This window comes from Lepus europaeus, chromosome 18 (assembly GCF_033115175.1).
Source record: "Lepus europaeus isolate LE1 chromosome 18, mLepTim1.pri, whole genome shotgun sequence".
NCBI classification, from domain to species: Eukaryota; Metazoa; Chordata; class Mammalia; order Lagomorpha; family Leporidae; genus Lepus; species Lepus europaeus.
In genome coordinates this window covers 52,430,592-52,449,625 of record NC_084844.1, presented here as the reverse complement: position 1 = coordinate 52,449,625, position 19,034 = coordinate 52,430,592, and the positions used below count along the sequence as shown (strand labels likewise).

The 19,034-nt window shown below is 55.6% G+C and overlaps 1 protein-coding gene across 2 annotated transcripts in view; it reads left to right on the top strand.

Moving 5' to 3' along the window:
- Window positions 1-19,034, top strand: part of MYH10 (myosin heavy chain 10) — a 144,744-nt gene that overhangs the window by 98,210 nt on the left and 27,500 nt on the right. For both annotated transcript variants that reach the window (XM_062215692.1, XM_062215691.1), the window contains exons 16-22: window positions 11,205-11,398; window positions 11,478-11,599; window positions 13,905-13,974; window positions 14,073-14,233; window positions 17,366-17,474; window positions 17,565-17,696; window positions 18,349-18,555. In XM_062215692.1, the coding sequence (XP_062071676.1) occupies window positions 11,205-11,398; window positions 11,478-11,599; window positions 13,905-13,974; window positions 14,073-14,233; window positions 17,366-17,474; window positions 17,565-17,696; window positions 18,349-18,555 (995 nt within the window). The remainder of the gene's footprint in view (window positions 1-11,204; window positions 11,399-11,477; window positions 11,600-13,904; window positions 13,975-14,072; window positions 14,234-17,365; window positions 17,475-17,564; window positions 17,697-18,348; window positions 18,556-19,034) is intronic.

Here is a 19,034-nt window from a genome sequence, read left to right as displayed (position 1 = left end):
CGGAGCTTAGCTCTCGCTGCTACGTGTCATCCTGGTTCTAGCCCAGCGCCTTGCTTGGTCACGGACCATGCAGGACCTTAGCCTTGACCCTGAGTCCAGGCTTCTTCAGGATCCTGGCTCACCTCCTCCTCTGTAGCGTCTTGAGACTTCATAGTGTCACTGCCTTCTCAGAGGGAGAGGAGAGAGAAATACGGGAAGCAGAGAAGAAAGCAGTTAGGGCAGCTGTGGCAAAGGAAGGTGGAAGTGAGCAGGGGAGAGCAGTGTACTCGAGAACCGTCATGTGCCCCAGCTGCAGGGGTGAGGGGGCCCACCTGCCCTGCACGCATGTTGGGTCCTGGAAGAGACTGTAGGCCTGAGGCTATGATGGGAGCATTTCCAGCAAGTGAAATGGAAGCTTTTTTACATTTGTCCCTTTAAATGCAAGTCTTCCTTGGCTACTGAGTGCCCAGTGCTGCTCCCAGCAGCCCAGGCTGTTGAGGGGTGCTACCTGGGGACTGGGTGGGGAGACGTAGGGGTTCCAGGATGAATTTGCAGCCTTCAGAGGAGCTGCTCAGGGCCCCATTGCTGCAAGATGTTAGAATAGGGCTTGAGACGCTGGAATCAGAATGGGGAGAAAGACAGCTAGGGTGCTCACTGGCCCACAGTTGACAGCGCCGATAAGAAGTGCCTCAAACAGGAGAGAGGGGTCAGGCTCCCAGTCACGGCCATCGCCTTCCCTGCAGGTGTCAGTTCAGCTGTGGCTGCGCTGGGCACCACGAAGGGCTCGGTGTCACCGTGCTCACTCAGCCCCTCCTCCCAGCACGCTTCCCCAGGCCGTAGGACCCAGTGCAGGGACAGAGACAGGCACAGTGTGAGAGGAAAATGCCATGTGACTGTTTAGGGACGTGCACCTGCGGACGGCACTCCCTGTCTCCTGGGTGTGAAGGTCAGACGTCATGAAGGAGGAGCCAGTTCTTGTGACTGAGCTGTGACAGCCAACGCGAGCACCTGCTGGGCGCGTAGATTGATGAGCACCTGCGTCCTGATGACGCCTTAGACACAGGGCGGGGAGCAGGGAAGGGAAGAGACAGCTTGGGGAAGAAGGAGGTAGGATGATCCCAGGGTGAAAGGGAGAGGGAGTAGAGCGATGGTGGGGTGAAGTGCAGAGTCGCAGCCAGGAGTGGGGTTCCGCCTCCGGGAGTGCTGGGGCGAGCAGGGCCAGGCCACACTGGTGCAGTTTGGTGCTGAGCTGGGGCCGAGCAGCACCAGGGACGGGTGAGCCAGGGCAGCAGCACAGTCTGACCCTAGAGAAGCGGAAGTCTTACCAGGCAGACTGCGGTGAGAGAACCTGGAGTGGGCAGCGCAGGGAGGGGGCTGAGAGCGGCGGCCTGGAGGGGCTGCCGAGGGACAAGGGACCAGAACTGCTTTGCTCATTTTGAAGAGAGGCAGGCTTTTGGGGGAAGCTGAGTCCTGGGTTTGCATGTATGTTCTAACATTATGAACACCTTTTTGATTTTTTTTTTTAACGTTCATTCCCCCAAAAGCGGGGCTGTGGGCTATGCCTGTTGAGCACCTGGCTCATCATAATCGGCCTGTCACCCCATGCTCCCACAGTGACGTCTGTGAAGATCCAGCAGCAGCTGGAGACACAGGCCCTGTGCTCCACGAGGGGTCAGGATGGGTGTGGCCATGGCACTGGGCTCCTCTTCCTCTTGGCTCCCACCTGCCTGGGTTCCCTCCCTCCACTGTTGTCCTTCAGCTCCGGGTCCCACCTTCCCCAGACCCTGGAGAGGGCTTGGCCACAGGGCTCAGAAATTCTAGGAATGTCCGCTTTGGCAGGCAAGGGTGGAGGCCGGAGGGTCAACACAGGTCACAGGTCAGAGGTGACGGCCTCACAGGCAAGACTGCATCCGGAGACGCCCCGCCTGGACTTCTGTGCTTCCCACTTAGTTACGGGAAGTTCCTCATTTCCTTACACTCGGGCTTAGGACCACCCTGAGTCCTGTTTCTCTGTGTAGTCCAAGCTCTGGCCCCACAGTCCTGCCTAGGCCTCGGCTTTCTAAAGATTCGCAGCCTGGGAGCACTTTGGTCACTGCTGTTAAAACAGGCCCAGGAATGTGTTCTCTGCCCCAAGTTTGCTGTGGTTCTGCTCGCCCTGCCCACTTGCTCTTCTGGTGATGCTGCAGGTTCGATGGGCAGCCAGCTGAGCCTGAGTGACAGAGGGTCTCGGGGTGGGCCCAGAGCTGGCAGAGAGGCATTCTCCTTTTTTGTGCAAGGCAGGGGACTGCGTGGTGCACACGGGCAGGTCAGTGGCAGGCACAGAAGTGTGAAGAGGGTTCTAGGGTGGCGAATCCCTCACTGCCCACCGGGGCTGTGGCAGTGTCCTGGCATGAGGGACCTTTCCTCTGGGAAGACGTGCCATCACGTTCTGCTTTGTAAAACCACTCAAGTGCAAAAGTAGAAAACAAAGTTCACCAGGAATGGATGGACGGGTGATGGATGCCTTGAGTCCAAGACACTTGGTGTTGAAACAGAGTTAGTGTTGGGGCTTCTCAGAGGGTGTCAAGGCCAAGCCAGGAAAAATCAGATGGATTGGTGGCAGCCCTGCCCTAGAGGTTCCCAGTGCCCTACCTTCTGCTAAAAGATGTTGTTTTGGGATCTCTACCAGCTGCACAGGACTTCTTGCCACTTCCTAAGGCTTATGTACAGAAACAAACTGCAGAGTGCATTTTTCATGCCTCCTGGGGCATTTTCCCAAGTAACGGTATGATCACTAAGTATCATCTTTTGTATGATTTGAACTTATGTTTTAACATTTGCTATGACAGAACTTGAATTTTGTTTTCTTTAATGGTACTTACCTAGCTGTTAGAAATTTGTGTTTGAAGTAAATTGTATTTCTAAAATCCTTGTTGGAAGTAAGCTTGGACAGCAGTGTGAATTTCCGACAACGAAAGCCACTGATACTTAATTAATTTACCCTAGTGCTCTAACTTAACTGCAGGCTTGTCCTAATGTACTAATTGCAAGATGTTCATGATACCCAACTCGACTAGTACCTTACTGCTCTTAAGTGTCACCCTGCATTGACATGGGATAACCATTAAACATCGATATGATACACTGCTCACTCCTGGAGTTGGGAATATGCTTTGGATTTAGCTTAAGTTTTTCTTTTATAAAGAACTTTGTCTATAAACAGTAACGTTTGCATGGGGCCTGCCCTGGGCGGGGCTACTTTTGAAGCCCAATTTCAAACTGTACTTGTGATGTCGAATGTCTCTCGCACTAACCGAAGTGTTTGTGTATTTGCTCTTCTGTCCTCCTGTTTTTACTGTCTCTCTGCTTTAGAGATTCAGAATATTCAGAGAGCTTCTTTCTATGACAGTGTTTCTGGTCTTCATGAGCCACCAGGTGAATGGATAAAGCCTGTAGCGTCTTCCCTAACACGAGGGGTCTAAGCCCACAGGAAGAACTCATGGCAGGCTGGCAGGGGGGCCGGGGTGGGCAGGGCAGACTGGGGTGGGGGGCTCGTGTCGGGGTTTCTGTTTTCGTTTTGCTCACAGGCCTGCATGAACCTCTCATTTCATGCTCAGTTTTATTATACTTCAAGGCAACTGTTTGAGTGCATAAGCAACCCGATTGCTACTGCCTACACATTGCTTCTTCTTTTACGCATAGCACTGACAGCACTGCATATTAAAAGGTAGGTCACTACCTTTTCCAATAGTGCCATTTTGATACACAGTCCTCCAAGGGAGTCCCCAGGAGTTACCTGCTACACGGCATGTCCTTTGTCTTTGAGTCACCTTCAGAGTCTCAGCTCTAAGGAATTCCAGGGATGAAAGGTGTTTCTCTTGCGAGTCACAACAGTTTGTGGCTAAATAATGGCCTACGTGTCTCAGGAGTGCTGGCCTCATCAGCCTACCTCTGGTTTGGAGTTGATGGCTGTTTCCGGCTACTTGGTCTTGTCTGTGGAACCAGAGGCCCTGAACTTACGTACGAGGTTCGGTATGTGCAAATCAAGACTGAGACAGTGAGTGCTGCTGGATTTATACTTTGAACGTGAAATTGAACTCCAGATTTTGGGGCTTTGTGGTCTGAATCCTTAGCCCTGTTCAGCCTAATCATGGCTCAAAGGCCTCCAAAGGCCCCCACATAAAATGAAAATCACTCAGCATTCCAGTTGTTTAGTGAAATTGGCAAGCATGGAGACTCACAGATAAAGGCACATTCATCCTACGAAATTTTCCTCTCTGATTTCCAGAACGCGAGAATGCTGAGATCCAAATCCATCTCAGAGGTTACTTGTGGGGACCTGAAAGGACCAGGCCAGTTTTAATCAGCTCAGGATTCCTGCCCCCGACCCTAGCCCACACTCCATGAAAGACCTGGATGGCAGGCACGAGGCAGAAGGGGAGACCAGATTGCTAGACCAAAGAAACCATGAGCTGGGGTGGAAATTCCACAGCAGTCCAAAGGAAGGAATGTTCAGTCTCTGCCATCTGTGGCCTGGGGAGTCGTGATGGTGTTGGGGAAGCGGGGAGAGGAGAGCCGGAAGCTCCTGGCCTGCCTGGGCCTTGCGTCTTGATCTTCCTCCCAAAGTAGGGCGCCCTCTTTAGTCTGGTTCCCTGCAGTGCTTTTGGACCTGTGACTTCTTGAGAGGATTCCAGACTGAAATCAGGGCCAGGAGCTTCACGTCGCTGAGAGGATTGGTGGGCGGGCAGGGACCCCTCGCCCTGTTCTCAGCTGCAGAGCCCTGAGAGCTTCCAGCAGAGCCTTTGCCTCGCCTGAAGTGCAGCTCTCTTCCCTGGGCACCCTGGTGTTGGGGCTGTGTCGCGGCGGCATCCAGTGCCGAGCCACTTTGCGGAACGGGTGAGTGGGGGTGAGCGCTTCACCTCCCCACGTTCTCGCCCTGGCACTGCCGATGTCCTGGCTCTGTCTCTTGGCGAGGAGTCCTTTGGATGAGTTACTTCCTGATAAAGTGTCCAGGTCTCAGCCCCTGCTGCCCCTGGGAGGCCATCCATCGACCGTGACCCTGAATGTGCTCTTTGAAGTTGGCTATATTAAAGCCACAGTGAACTCTTTTTCTCTGTAATGTATTTTTATGGATTCAAGACACACTTTCCGCTCCCCCAAAAGGGGCTTGGCGTTTCACAATGCAAATGTGGGGCTTTGGCATTTTCAGCAATTTCCCAGAAGGTGGTAGATGAAGGCATTTGTAGGGATCCAGACTGTGAGTGCGTGTGACACGCTGGCAGGCGGTGAGCACCTCTGTGCAAAGCTGATGGGGGCCCCGGGCGTCTGCAAGTGCAGACAGTGTTGGGGAAGTGCAGAGCGTGCAGGCTCTCGGGGTGACGTGCGAGGACACAAGTGCAGCAGAGAAAGGAGCTAGAGGCAGAGTACGGAAGTCAGATGGGTCTGTGTCAACACCAAGACTCCTTCCCAGTGCAGAGGGTCTTGACAGTTCATGGAAGCCATGAATTATGGGAAAACTATGTGCGGATTTCAATTTTGTTTTTCTTGCCAAACTTTAAAAAAAAAATTTATTTTCTGTTTCCATGAAAGTTTTGAAACAGCCTCAGACATTTTAAAAGTCTGGGCTTGTGAGTGAAGCTGGCAGTGAAAGATAGAAGTAGAGCGAGGCAGCCAAGGCCACACTGATGCCATGTGCAGCAGTGCCTGACCCAGCCCGCATGCCGGAGCACAGCCGACAGGCTTCCAGGGGTACCGTCGTAGGAACGGGAGAGAGCGCAGACAGCCCCAGGAAGTCTGCTTTAACCGTTGGCAGAGACGCCCCCACACCTTAGGGTCTTTCAGGGAAGCAGCAGCCAACTGGTGCCCAATCACCAGGCGGAGTCTGGGAGGACTCAACGTCCCCATTTGGTCCCACGCCCTTCTGGGCCTCCCTGCGTCCTGGGCTGCCCACTGACCTCCATGCAGGGGAAACGCTTGCACCCTGGCCACGCTGCAGTCACACAGATGAGAACGTTCCAACTTCAGACACTTGCAGCCAGTCTTGGGGGGTGGGGTGCATGGTCAGCTCCACGTAGAATCAAGTAACGTCCTCAATAAGATCTCCAGATAGATGGGTCCAGCTGCCCTAATGTCCACCTGAAGTGCCACCGGAGAGTCGGGGAGTCAGGTCTGGCACAGTTGCTGTGCTTGGTTGGATTGTCACCAGTTCGAAGCCACGGTGTTCTGCTGTTGCTGTAGTTATGTCTGTCTCTCGAGTCTGAGCAATGGTTGGGAGCTCGTGGAGAAATAGCCGTTGGGTCCTGCGGCCGAGCTCCTGAGGTCCGGTGGGGACAGTGACACTTGGTTCTCGGGTCCTTAGATTCATCAAGGCAGCGGGAACCTGCACCTGGTGCACAGGAAGTGCACAGAGCCAGGTGCTCCAGAGCTGCAGTCACTGGGGCTGTGCCGGCAGCAGCCGAGGTTGCTGTTCTAGCCTGGCGGCTGCTGCTGTGACAATGAGGACCAACGGAGGCCCTCAGCGTGTGCTTTTCCCCTTGGTTTTGATTTAACGGAAATCCGCCTTTATACCTGGTGAGCCAGGGTCAGAGTTGTGACACAGGGAGAAGGCCAAACCACCTTAGCCTTCCCAGAGCAGGAGGGGAAACAAACTGGGTGCAGCCTAGTACTCAGGATAAAGAAGATTGGGTTCTCCTTAAGTCACCGGCCTCCTCTCAACCTCTGGACTTCCTGGAATTTTTCTAGAACTTTCCAAATACTCCAAAGCAGTAACAGATTGGCTGGGTCAAGGAGTTACGCAACCACTGTAACATTGTTACTACCATGTAATAGGGATGTTATGGAGAGCAGCCCTGATGCCATGATCCTTTCTGGACCGCTTAGCAGTTAACTCTTGGTTTCCCCTGTCGGGTGCCTCACACAGCGCTGGGTCCTGGCGGCCTTTTGTAGCGTGTGAGGGAGTTTCCAGCCAGGCTGGCTGTTAGAATCCTCAGTCAGGTTTCTTCCCCTCTCTCGGTTTCTGGCACTAACGTGAGTGACTTTCTGATGGTCTGCCTTCAGTCCTACAAGTTTAGTGGCACTAGTCTTCTGGCCTCTGCTTGGTTCTGGGGAACGAAAATCTCATAGACCTCCTGTCTCCCAGACTGTTCCAGAGGAAGGCCTGTTAAGCATTCTGGCTTTTTCTTTTCAAAAAGATAGACAGTGAATCAGGGGTATGGCAAAACATCACTGAATGCCCCACACATCTATACAATTTTTTGTTAGTGTTAGTTTAAAAATTATTTACAAAATAGAACTGACACGAGGCACTGCCATTCCTTATGTAAACTGTTGGTGGCAGTTGGATGATGAGACACACATTGCATTTTTGCTCTAAAACCGCCAATCTGGAGCTCATCTAAATTAATTTTTATAGGTTAATAAATTGTTAGTGTAAAATACGTTTAATTCTTTGCAGACTTCTGCGGAACCAAATCATAAATGTCAGTGCTTGTGAGCACCCTGGCTGGGCTCCCCTGGCGCAGGCAGAGGCCTCGTGCTGAAACCATGGCGGGCGGCGCCACCTGTCCCGGGCTGCTGGAGCCCCACCCCTGCGCTTTCTGCCCCTCCCCCTGCTGCCCACCACAGCCATTTCTACACATACCCTTTGTGAGTAGAGATCACTCTAGGCCTTTTTTTTTTTTTTTTTTTTTTTAAAGATTTGTTTATTTGAAAGAGTTAGGAGCCAGGAGCTTCTTCCAGATCTCTCACATGGGTGCAGGGCCCTTAGGACTTGGGCCATCTTCCACTGCCTCCACTGGTTTCCCAGGTGCATTAGGAGGGTGTTGGGTCAGAAATGGAGCAGCTGGGACTCAAACCAGTGCCCATTTGGGATGCCGGCACTGCAGACAGCAGCTTAACCTGCTCCACCACAGTGCTGGCCCCTGTCCTAGGCCTTTATTCGTAAGTGAAATCATATGTGCTGTGTGTGGGCCAAATCGTTGAATGAATTTCCCAGTCTTTTTCTGTTGCATGTTGGCAGAATCTAATCCTGAAGTTAAGTTTTTGAATTAAAAAAAAAAAAAAAAAAGAACCGGAAGTTGAAAGCATTACATTTTAAGTAGCCTGAGTACCTCGCTTTGGATTACCCTTATTGAAATTGCCTTTGAAAATCCAGCTCATTATGCGTCTGGTTTTCGGTGGCTGTGTTTAAGGCAGCTGGGGACTGCCGTGCCGGCCACTGAGCAAACGCTGCCCTGCCCCGTGTGTGGCAGCAGGGATTGGCTCTCCTGGTAAACTTAGCGCTCACTCAGCTGACACTTATTAAGCAGCTGCTATGTGCCAGGCCCCAGGCTGTGGCCAGCGTCTGGGGTGGAGGCGGAGAGGCAGTAGGCACTGTCTGAACTGGCATCAGCGTGGCAGCTCTCCGGGCCCGGAGTGTGAACTTCTAGAGGAAGGAAGGCCAGGCCAGCAGAGGTGCATGGAACCAGGGGGAGGGCTCGCCCAGGGAGTGGCCTGTCCAGCCTCCCTCCCCCCAGCTCTAGAGACACATGGGCCTCCTTAGCGCCATTTCATGAAGGAGAAAAACTGAGGCTTGGGAAAGTCCAGGAACTTGCCCCTAAGCCCCACCGTTACTGAGTGGCAGGTGCAGCTCGCTGTCCAGTCACGTCCATTGCTGAGCTGTTCTCACTGTGATGGCCCTGGTTGTTTGAGGCCATGCGGGAAGTCCAAGAACATTGATGCTTAGTAAATGCTGCTCATTGTCAGACTGGGACAGGATGGAGGCAGTTGGGGAGCTGCAGTGGACAGAGGCAGATGGAGCAGAGACATCGGGAGTCTGGTGTGACCCATGGGTGAGCAGCTGGAGTCATGGGGGTCACAGGAGGAGGCCCAGGCTCATGGGGGCAGGGAACCATCTCGGCCTCCTGTGCCTGCTCCCTGGCCCCTCCGGCTCCTCCTCGCCTGCTCGGCTCCGCGGGGCTTGGGCCCAGGCCCTCATCTCTGCACTCTCCCTTCAGGTGGCTCATGCAGTGCCCTTGCTTTAATACCACCTCTAGGACGGCAGCACCCAAATGGGCCTTCCTGGTCCCAGCCTCTCCTGTTAGCCGCAGACTGGACACTGCGGGCTGTCCACCGGGCGGCCGAGACTTGCGGAGAGTCCGGGTTGGCTGCCTCCAGCCCGTCTTACTCATGATCTTCCCCGCCATCCCCTCAAACCAAAGTCATTCTGCAAATGCCCTGTGCCTTCCTTTTCGCAGTGAGCACGTCCATTCTCCCACCATTGTCTCGAGCCTTCCATCTCTGCCGCTCTCCCCGGGAATCCTGCCAGCTCCAACTGCAGGCGTCCCTTTCCTGCCTGGGCTGCCGCAGTGGCCCCGTCTGATGTCCCCGCCTCTCCCCCGAGCCACTGCACCCTGGGCAGCCAGGGGCAGGGGCAGTCTCACCACTGCTGGGGCTGCGTGTCTTCCTGCCCCTGGTCTCTGACACTACGCTGTTTCCACCGACTGGAGCCATCTTCCCCACACCGACTCGGCTAGTCAGTGGCATTTCCCCAGAGACATCGCTAGTCTCTCCTGAGTACTTAGACACAGTGCCAGGAACAGGGGGTGCAGGGCTGAGCACAAGCGGACAGGGCAGGCGCTGCCCGAGGGTCTGCGGAAGGCCAGTGTTGGACAGGGGCAGGGTGGTCAGACGCATCTCCTTGGGCACCCAGAGGAGGGTTTGACTGGGAAACACGGCAGCAGGACAGTGTTGGCACTTGCTTCTTGCCTTATTCCAGAAGGTCTGCAGATGAGCTGATTGGATTCCCAGAGAAGAAAACAGAAGGGAGCAACGGCCGTGAGACTGGAGAAGCAGAGGAGGAGGGAGTGCAGGTGGAGGGTGTCCCTCCAAGGGCCGGAGTGCGGTCTTTAGAATGCTGCCAGGCTGGGCAACGGGCCGGGCTCAGGCACCACAAGCACCGCCCTGGTCACTGCCTGAGCCGGCTGGGCACGGGGAAACTAGTGGGAGGGGACGTGGAGAGGCGAGCCTGCGACCCACTCGGGAGAGACGCTGGGCCCTACGGAGCCTGGGCTCGTGCAGGGGCAAGGCAAGGTCATTGTTCTCTGGGCACCCACAGGTAGAGTTTGGCAGATGAAGAGGGAGAGGTCGAGGGTGCAGGAGAGGGGGCCTCTGCGAGAGGCAGGAGCTTGGGGAGCAGCCTTGAGCAAGCCTTGGCCTCACCGGGAGCGGTGCAGTGCGTGCGCATGGGCCTGCAAGTTTACCCACCCTCTCCCAGCTCCCATCCAAGACCTGCAGGGCTAGAGCAGCTGCTTCGCCTCCCTGGGCCCAGTTTGTTCCTCTGAGACCTTGCAGGTGGAGTCATGGTGCTAGGTCCCTGCGCATGTGTCACGGGAAACAAGCAGAGGGGCGAGGTGACTGCAGGGCGCCGGTCAGGGCAGTCCTGTTGATGTTCCGACCGTCAGGACAGCGTTTCAGTCGTGTGTTTCATTCGTTGCATGCTTTTTTTCAACGAGAACATGGCAACGAGTGCTTTGCGGATGGCTGGTGCACTGTTGATCAGCGCATCATCAGAGGTATCAGGTCTGCGAGGGTGAGGTTACAGATGGTCAGCGCTTTAATAAGGGGAGCATCTGACGAGCGTGGCCACCACACTCATGGAGGCCCAGGCGCCCACTGTGTGCGGAGCGGGGCTTCCTGTTTAGTGTTCGGGCCCTTTCGGAAGTGTCCGTCACGCTTTGAGCAGAGAGCTGAAGGTTACACGTTGTTGAAAATCCCATCCTGGTGTCCTGCGTTGGCTCCTGCAACTGGAATGCCTTTGTACCCAAGCTGTCATGACTGATCAGAGATGGCTCGGGCCCTGTGCCCTGAGCAGACTCACCAGGTGCATTCTACCATCAGGTGTTCCCCCGAGACCCTGCCCAGGGTCAGCATGTGTATCAATAATGCCAGCCATGGCCTTCCCGTTTTCCCGGATAACTGCCAAGGCAGCAGGCAGAACGTGGTCAAAGACAGCGAGTCCCTGGCACGAGCACAGTGGGAGGCCGCTGCGGGGGTGCGGGGCTGGAGTTGTCAGAGCACTGCCGTCTGAGTGTGTGGCTGTTGGTTCCACGGCTTGCGCGGTGTCTAACTGCTGACTGCCTTACCTATACGGCACCTCTTCTCATCCGTCCCACAAAGCTTGTGCTGCTGCACTCTCGCTGTGTCGTTCCTTCGCCCGCCAGGGCTGCCGGCTCGGCTCACCTCCCTGTGCTCTGTTCTCTCCCCACCAGTGGACCGCATTGTGGGTCTGGACCAAGTCACGGGCATGACAGAGACCGCCTTTGGCTCCGCGTACAAGACCAAGAAGGGCATGTTCCGCACCGTCGGGCAGCTGTACAAAGAGTCCCTCACCAAGCTCATGGCCACCCTGCGCAACACCAACCCCAACTTCGTCCGCTGCATCATTCCCAACCACGAGAAGCGGGTAGGTGTGGGGCGAGGCGGTCGCGCTGCCGGGCTGCTTGTACAGATCTGAGCTAGAGACCCGCTGTGTGCTTGTGCAGGCTGGGAAACTGGACCCGCACCTCGTGTTAGACCAGCTGCGCTGCAACGGCGTCCTGGAGGGCATCCGCATCTGCCGCCAGGGCTTCCCCAACCGCATCGTCTTCCAGGAGTTCAGACAGAGGTACCTGCCCCCTCCCCCACACGCACATACATGTCGCAGCTTAGCTAGACAGGGCCACCTGTTCCACCTGCCCCCTGCCCCCACACACATACATGTCGCTGCTTAGCCAGACAGGGGCACCTGTTCTGCCTGTCCACCACACACACACACACATACCCGTGTCTCACCTGCTCCACCTGCCCCCCACACACATACGTGTCGCAGCTTAGCTAGACAGGGGCACCTGCTCCACCTGCCCCCCCCCCCCACGTATCTCAGCATAGCTAGACAGAGGTGCCTGCTCCATCTGCCCCCCTCCCCCTCACACACACATTGCAGCTTAGCTCAGCATGAACGCAGACCGGGGCTTCATGAGGAAACTCTTTTCCTCGCTACCTTGACCGTTGGTACGAAGGAGCAGAGTGCTGGGAGCCGAGGCAGGTGTGGGAAAGATGCGTTCCCTGTGGTGAGGACCCTGAAGTCAGCAGTGAGATCAGTGGAGACATCACAGCACCGCATCGAGGGTACCCCTTAACCGCTCCACCTGGGTTCCAAGAATTATTTTTTTTTAAACTGATTATTTTTTTAAGTAGATGAGCAATACTCATAAAAAAATCGAACACATAAGAGAAGTAAGAAGTAGGTAAAGTCCTCTGGGAGTGATTCTGAAAACATCTGGGGATATTTCTCTCCATCCTCTCTCCATGTGTCTTCATAAATGTATTCTTCCAGTGTATGTGCACACATGTGTGTAATTGGCCCTTTGACTGAAACAGAGAAGGGACAAGGACAGCTTGGCAGTTAAGGCCACCGCCTGCAGTGCCAGCATCCCATATGGGCACTGGTTCAAGTCTCAGCTGCTCCAGTTCCGATCCAGCTCTCTGCTATGCCCTGGGAAAGAGTAGAAGATGGCCCAAGTCCTTGGGTCCATGCACCTGCATGGGAGACCTGGAAGAAGCTCCTGGCTTTGGATTGATGTAGCTCTGGCCACTGCAGCCAATTGGGGAGTGAACCAGTGGATGGAAGACTTCTCTCTCTCTCCCTTTCTGTAACTCTGACTTTCAAGTAAAGTAAATAAATCTTTTAAAAAAGTGGTGGGGCGGGGCAGTTCCATGAGTACACAGCAGGAACCTGAGGTGTCACTCTTTTATAATTAATTCAGGAATTTTCACTAATGGGTGACTGAGTTGACTTTTTCTGTTCCGTGCTTTTGGGAGTCAGATTTTGAAGTCTGGCAGCACATGCTGTTCTAAGAAGCACTCAGGGCTGCCAGGCCCAAGGGCCCTGCCTGTGTGCACGGGGTCAGCCCGAGAGCCTCTGCCCTTCCGGGTCTCCAGGAGAGCCCCTTGGTGTGGCCCCACTGTGTGCCACCCGGCTGGTAGGTTTCTGCCTCTTGTCGGAAGAGAAGGACAGACTGGTCTGCAGAACTGAGTTGATCACGTGACCAGCACCGTCCTCTAGGACAGCCACTGTCTTTATGCCAAGTAATATAAAATAATAATAATAATAATAATAAGCCTGACCGAGGTGTGACCGAGGTCCAGTGAGGCGCACATACTTGGCGATTACAGTTCAGTGAGCGTGTATACACCCAGACCAGTGCCACTTCAAATGTCACCCTGCTTTTTCTGATCTAAATACTTCCGTTCCCTAATGAATGCCTGCCACCAACAAGGACGTACAGTACAAAGAGCCAGGGTCTCTTTGTGTCTTAAAGGACGTGGACGTTTTGCTGGAAGTGAGGGAATGTGAAAGGTTTCTAAATGCCATGATTTTATTCTTCTCTGCCACAGCCTCCAAAAACCTCATTTCTGACCTGGAGACTGAACCTCATTTTTTACTCTGCTTTTTTTTCTTTTTTAATTTGAAAGGCAGAGATAGAGAGGAGGAGGAGGAGAGAGAGAGGTCATCCATCTGCCAGTTTAGTCCCCAAAATGCCACAATGGCCAGGGCTGGGCCAGGAGCCAGGAGCTTCTTCCAGGTCTCCCACATGGGTCCAGGGCTCAAGGACTTTGGGCCAGCTTCCACTGCTTTCCCAGGTTGCATTAGCAAGGAGCTGGATTGGAAGTGGAGCATCCGGGACTCAAACCGGTGCCCACATGGGATGCCGGCGCTGCAGGCTGGGGCTTTAATCTGCTGTGCCACAGCGCCAGCCCTTGCCCTGCTGCTTATAAGAAATAGAAACGAGTCTGCAGAAAAGCCTCAGTTCGGCACCTGCCCACTTCCTGACTGAATTTAACATGTAGTGCCCATCATTTTACTGTCTTGGGACAAAACCCACAGTTAGTAGATAAGCAGCTCACAGATTTCTACACTTCTCTTACAGATATGAGATCCTCACTCCAAACGCTATTCCTAAGGGTTTTATGGACGGCAAACAGGCCTGTGAGCGAATGGTAAGGTATTCTTGATTTCTTCTGGCTTCTAGCATAGCAACAGAATCTTTTCCTGTAGCAAAAAATAAATAAATAAAATGAGTTCTTTTCTCTCTCAGATCCGAGCTTTAGAACTGGACCCCAACTTATATCGAATTGGACAGAGCAAGATATTTTTCAGAGCTGGAGTTCTGGCACACTTAGAGGAAGAACGGGATTTAAAAATCACCGACATCATCATCTTCTTCCAGGCCGTCTGCAGAGGTTACCTCGCCAGAAAGTAAGTGGGGGCCGGGGTGCTGCGCACGCACCACTCCAAGGGTGCAGGCGTGCACGGCGCCCAAAGCCCCCTTCCTATGGAAGTGGCATCTGAGTGGGAGTGACAGCAAGGAAACAGGAGAACATTCCCAAGTGTGACGTGTTGTAACAAGGAAACACTCCAGCACAGGGGTTTGGAGTCCTTGGGGAGGGCTTTTCTCAGGCTCAGCCAGGGAGAGGAAGGCTGACGGTGGGCGCCTTGCATTTGGCAGGGTGAGGGAGGGGCAGAGGCGGCTGAGCAATGTGCGGGCCTGTGGCAGCCATGAGAGGGGCACTGGAGCAGCCGTGCCGGTCACCAGGACATTTCAGGCTGCCGCGTGCAGTGGAGTAGACGGGTGGGGTGGAATCGGGCGGACCAGCGGGAAGAGAGGCAAGGATCACATGGGGGCCTGGGCCTGGGCAGAGTAAGCTTGCTGAGCTGGGCCAGGGCTGGACTGGATTTCTGGAGTAATTTCTGGCATTTTCCTTACTTCTTCCTACCGAAGATTGAGGCATTGGGAGTGGGAGAACTTGAGCAGTTGGCCACGCAGCCCCTCTCGACGAGTGACAGGAACCCCCCTGGAGGTTAGCCTCTGCGGTGATGTCCCGGGCCAGGGGCAGGGGAGCAGCTCTCTGCACGCCCAGACTCTGATCCAGAGGGCTTTGTAACCTGGCGAAGGTGAAGGCAACGCTGTGCTTCCTTGTCCACACGGAGGATGCTGAGAGGAAAGGGTAGCTTGGAAAGTTGGAGACAAGAGGTAGATCTCCTCCGTGACCGATGCAGAGAGAGCTTTGACAGAAGGAGCGAAGACTTGGGTTTGTGTTTATTGATGCTGCAGCTTGTGTGAACGATACAGCCAGCCTGCTGGCAGCAGAGCACGTGCTACTGTGGCTGCGGGACGGTGGAGCGCCCAGCGTGGCGTAAGGAGCAGGGACGGCGGGTGCCTTCGGAACTCCCAGGGTTCTAGAAAGTCTGCAGCCACCAGAAACGTGCGACAGCTGTGGACAGGCAAGTGAAGGGCACAAACACACCTTGACGCACCTTGTACAGCTTCTTCGTGGAAGCCTGAACTTGGTGCCAAATCTCCACGTCGTAGGGACGTCAGGCAATGGTACACTCGCGCTGTCACCTAGGACTGAGAACGAACAACTCCGTGGCATCTTGGGTGTAAGGCAGCACGCCTGCCTCGCGGGCGCCTTCACATCCCACTGTGTATGTGGTGACACTACGCCAGCAAGGGAGGATCCCAAGGCTGTGGTGTGGAAGAGGCAGAGCCGTGCCTAGAACAGTCGGGGAGGCGGGTGTCCGTGAACTTCAGAGGACCCTGGGATGAGCCGAAACAGAGGGGAGGACCGGAAGTGATTTGTCAAGACTGGAAGTTTATTTATTTCCCAGATGCTGGAAAGCCAGATAGAGGCCAGGCCTAGCATGCAGCAGGTGCTCAGCGGATGGCAGCTGACTGTTAGGGGGAGGGGAGGCCCTCTGCCATGTTCAGCTGAACCAAGTGTGTGATGTGCGTCTGACTCACCGTTCAGACCTCTCGCTTCCCAGAGGGCCAAGGAAGCGACCAGGGCAGTGGTTTGTAGTAAAAGGGTTGGATTGAGTTTTTACTGCATTCCTGAAAGTGATCGCAGGAATGGGGAAAAATGGATGCTTTATGGTGTCAAAAGGTGTTTTTGGAACCGTCTTTGTAGGAGAAACTCTGGGAATTAAGCCTGGGCCAAACCTCCTTGGCCGGCAGGAACCAGAAGGCAGAGGAAGCCGCTGTGCTGAGCGAGGGTGGAGGCAGGTGCGACACAGTGGGCACAGAAGACACCCGCACCAGCCGGGAGGCCTGAGCTGGCCCACGTGGCAGTTCTGGGGCTCCTGAGAGGAACCATACCGGCAGATCAGCAGAAGGCTGGACACGGGTCGTCTGTGCTGACAGTCGCTGCCGGGTCTTGTCTTAAAGAGCCCACCCACCCGCAGCCTGTGCGGTGCAGTCGGCAGCCGTGTGCCGGGTGAACGGATCGCCCTGAGTTTGTCTCCTGCGGTTTGTCTCTCTCCACGGCTGCTCTGTCAGGAGGCTACTCTCGCAGAGCGTTGCACGAGGACTCCACGGGGAATGACGACGTTGTTCTCAGACGTGCCAACTGATCTTGATTCGCTCAGCGAGCCTGTTTGGAGGAGGCGCTGGGTGTTTTGATCACTGGATTGCAGCTTTGCTCACAGATCAGCTGCTTCCCCCAAGGCCCGGGTCTGGTGGGAAGATGGCCATTTACGCAGACGATCGGGAGGGTCAGGGTGGACACTGCCGTCCCTCTGGCCCCTGGAATCCAGGGGACAGGAGTGCGTGAGCAGCCGGTGGACAACAGAGGCAGGGAGGTTTGCCGAGGAAAAGGCCAGAAGGTTCTGCATCTGGGAGTGGCTGTGCCAGCGTCTGAAATGCAGCGTCGGTAGCGTGATGGGGCACACGCCACGCTGCGGGGAGCCAGCCCACGAGGTGACAGGGAGGCTGGCCTGCGGCTCCCCAACACCCAGTCCCGCAGGAGAGGGGTCGGGTGTCCGTCAGGAGTGCCGGGGCAGTGAACCTGGGGATGGGGCTGCTGGCGGCAGGAGGAGGGCGGGCACTGGGTTCCTGCAGGAGGTCCCTCAGGCTGTGGAGAGCACTGTGGCGTCCGGGGAGAAGGCCTGGCACGGCGAGGGTGGGCTCCGTGGCCTGGAACAGGTCTCGAGTTCTTTGTGCGTGCATCTGTCCATGGGCCATGTGGCTGCCACCCTCCGAGTGTGTCCCTGCTTGAGTGCCACGCCGTGTGGTAGCAACGTGGAGAGAAGGGGAAGGCAGCTTCCAGTGGGCAGGGATGTCCCTCCTGCGATGCAGGAGCAGCGGAGAGCCCCGGCAGAGGAGGGAGAGGGCCTGTGCGCCCACCTGGCCATGTGTAGGATGGAGGCTCAGGGATCGGGCAGCAGGGCTGGGTGTGGGCTGGGCAGGCCGGGGAGCGGGTGCGTTTGAGTGGACATCGCATTTCCTCACCTGTTCACCCCAGGGCCCCTTGCTAGCCCGCGAGGGTGTCTGCCGTGAGAAGGGGCGTCCCAGCCGGCGGCTGTCACACGAGGTCTCTTCCCGTCCCGCAGGGCCTTCGCCAAGAAGCAGCAGCAGCTCAGCGCCCTGAAGGTGCTGCAGCGGAACTGCGCGGCCTACCTGAAGCTGCGGCACTGGCAGTGGTGGCGCGTCTTCACCAAGGTGGGCCCCCCCCGCCCGTGTGCCACCCCACCCCACCCCGCGCCTTGCTGTGCCACGCCCCCTGAGCAAGGCGCTCTCGTCTGGTCGCAGGTGAAGCCTCTGCTGCAGGTCACGCGCCAGGAGGAGGAGCTTCAGGCCAAAGACGAGGAGCTGCTGAAGGTGAAGGAGAAGCAGACGAAGGTGGAAGGCGAGCTGGAGGAGATGGGGCGCAAGCACCAGCAGGTGAGGCCGGGCGCCCGGGACACGGACACACACCCGGCCCAGGGACGCACGGTGCTTGCTCTCGAGCAGCTGTGGGGCACCTGTTGCTGCTGAGGCTCCCATTCTGTCACCTTCTCATGTCCGCCTCTGTAGGGGACAGAAGGTCAAAGGACACCACAGCTGGGGACAGGGCCACCACCGGCCTCTTCGCCGGTGACAGCGGTCTTGAGCCAGTGTCCATGTAGTTACTCATCCCCGACAGATGTCTGTGGACTTGTCAGTTAATAGAATCGGAGCCCTCAAGGCCAGCATTGTCGAGCATAAAGGCCAGGAATACCGCTGGGTACCAGACAAGCTCCAGTAGTCACTGCAAACTCCGTAACGTTTGAGTATTCTTCCTCTTCTATTTCTGTGTCCCTCTAACTTCACTGAGGAACAGTAATTCTTAAAATAGCATGAATTTAACACGTAGTATGCAGGATGCCTTGAGAGAAGAGAAACAACCAGAAATGTTTTCCCGTAGCTTATTTTGCAGTAGCGCCAGGCATCCTCAGAAGTTGACCTAACCCCCGCTCTTTGGGTGGGGTGCCCGGCCCCGGCACGCGCTGACGTGCCGGCGAATGCGTCTCGGATGCGCGCGGGGGCCGGCGCCATCACTGTGCCCTGGTTGCAGCTCCTGGAGGAGAAGAACATCCTTGCCGAGCAGCTGCAGGCCGAGACCGAGCTCTTCGCGGAAGCAGAAGAGATGAGAGCGAGGCTGGCGGCCAAGAAGCAGGAGCTGGAGGAGATTCTGCACGACCTGGAGTCCAGGGTGGAGGAGGAGGAGGAGAGAAACCAGATCCTCCAGAACGAGAAGAAGAAGATGCAAGCGCACATCCAGGTATCCAGCTCACGTCTACGTGGAATTCCACTGGGATTCTCCAGGGGATCTGCTGGCTGCATAGACGCTCCGCGCGCTGGACTCTGGGGCTCGCTGAGAAGCGAGTGGTGTTTAGGCCGAGGGCCCGGCCCCGACAGGGGGACCCTCACCTGCAGCACACGAGTCGTGGAGCACAGATGGGCTTTGTTGGATGGGAGCTCTCCATTCTGCTGTGGCACCTGAGGGCGGCCTGACTTGTGCTGTGTATTGTCAACAGGAAGTGCTTTGGCTCATTAGCCTGTCCCTGGTGTTTACTTCCTGTTTGGAACACAGGCCGTACTCACGTGAAGCACAGCTCTGTGAGGGGGTCTTCCAAAAGTTCGTGGACAATGCATTTTATGGAAAAGCTATGCATGGATTTCAAAAACCCTTTGCACCGAAATAAAATTACCTTTTAATTGCATTTCCAAAACTTTTGAAGCCCCCCTGTATCCACAGTG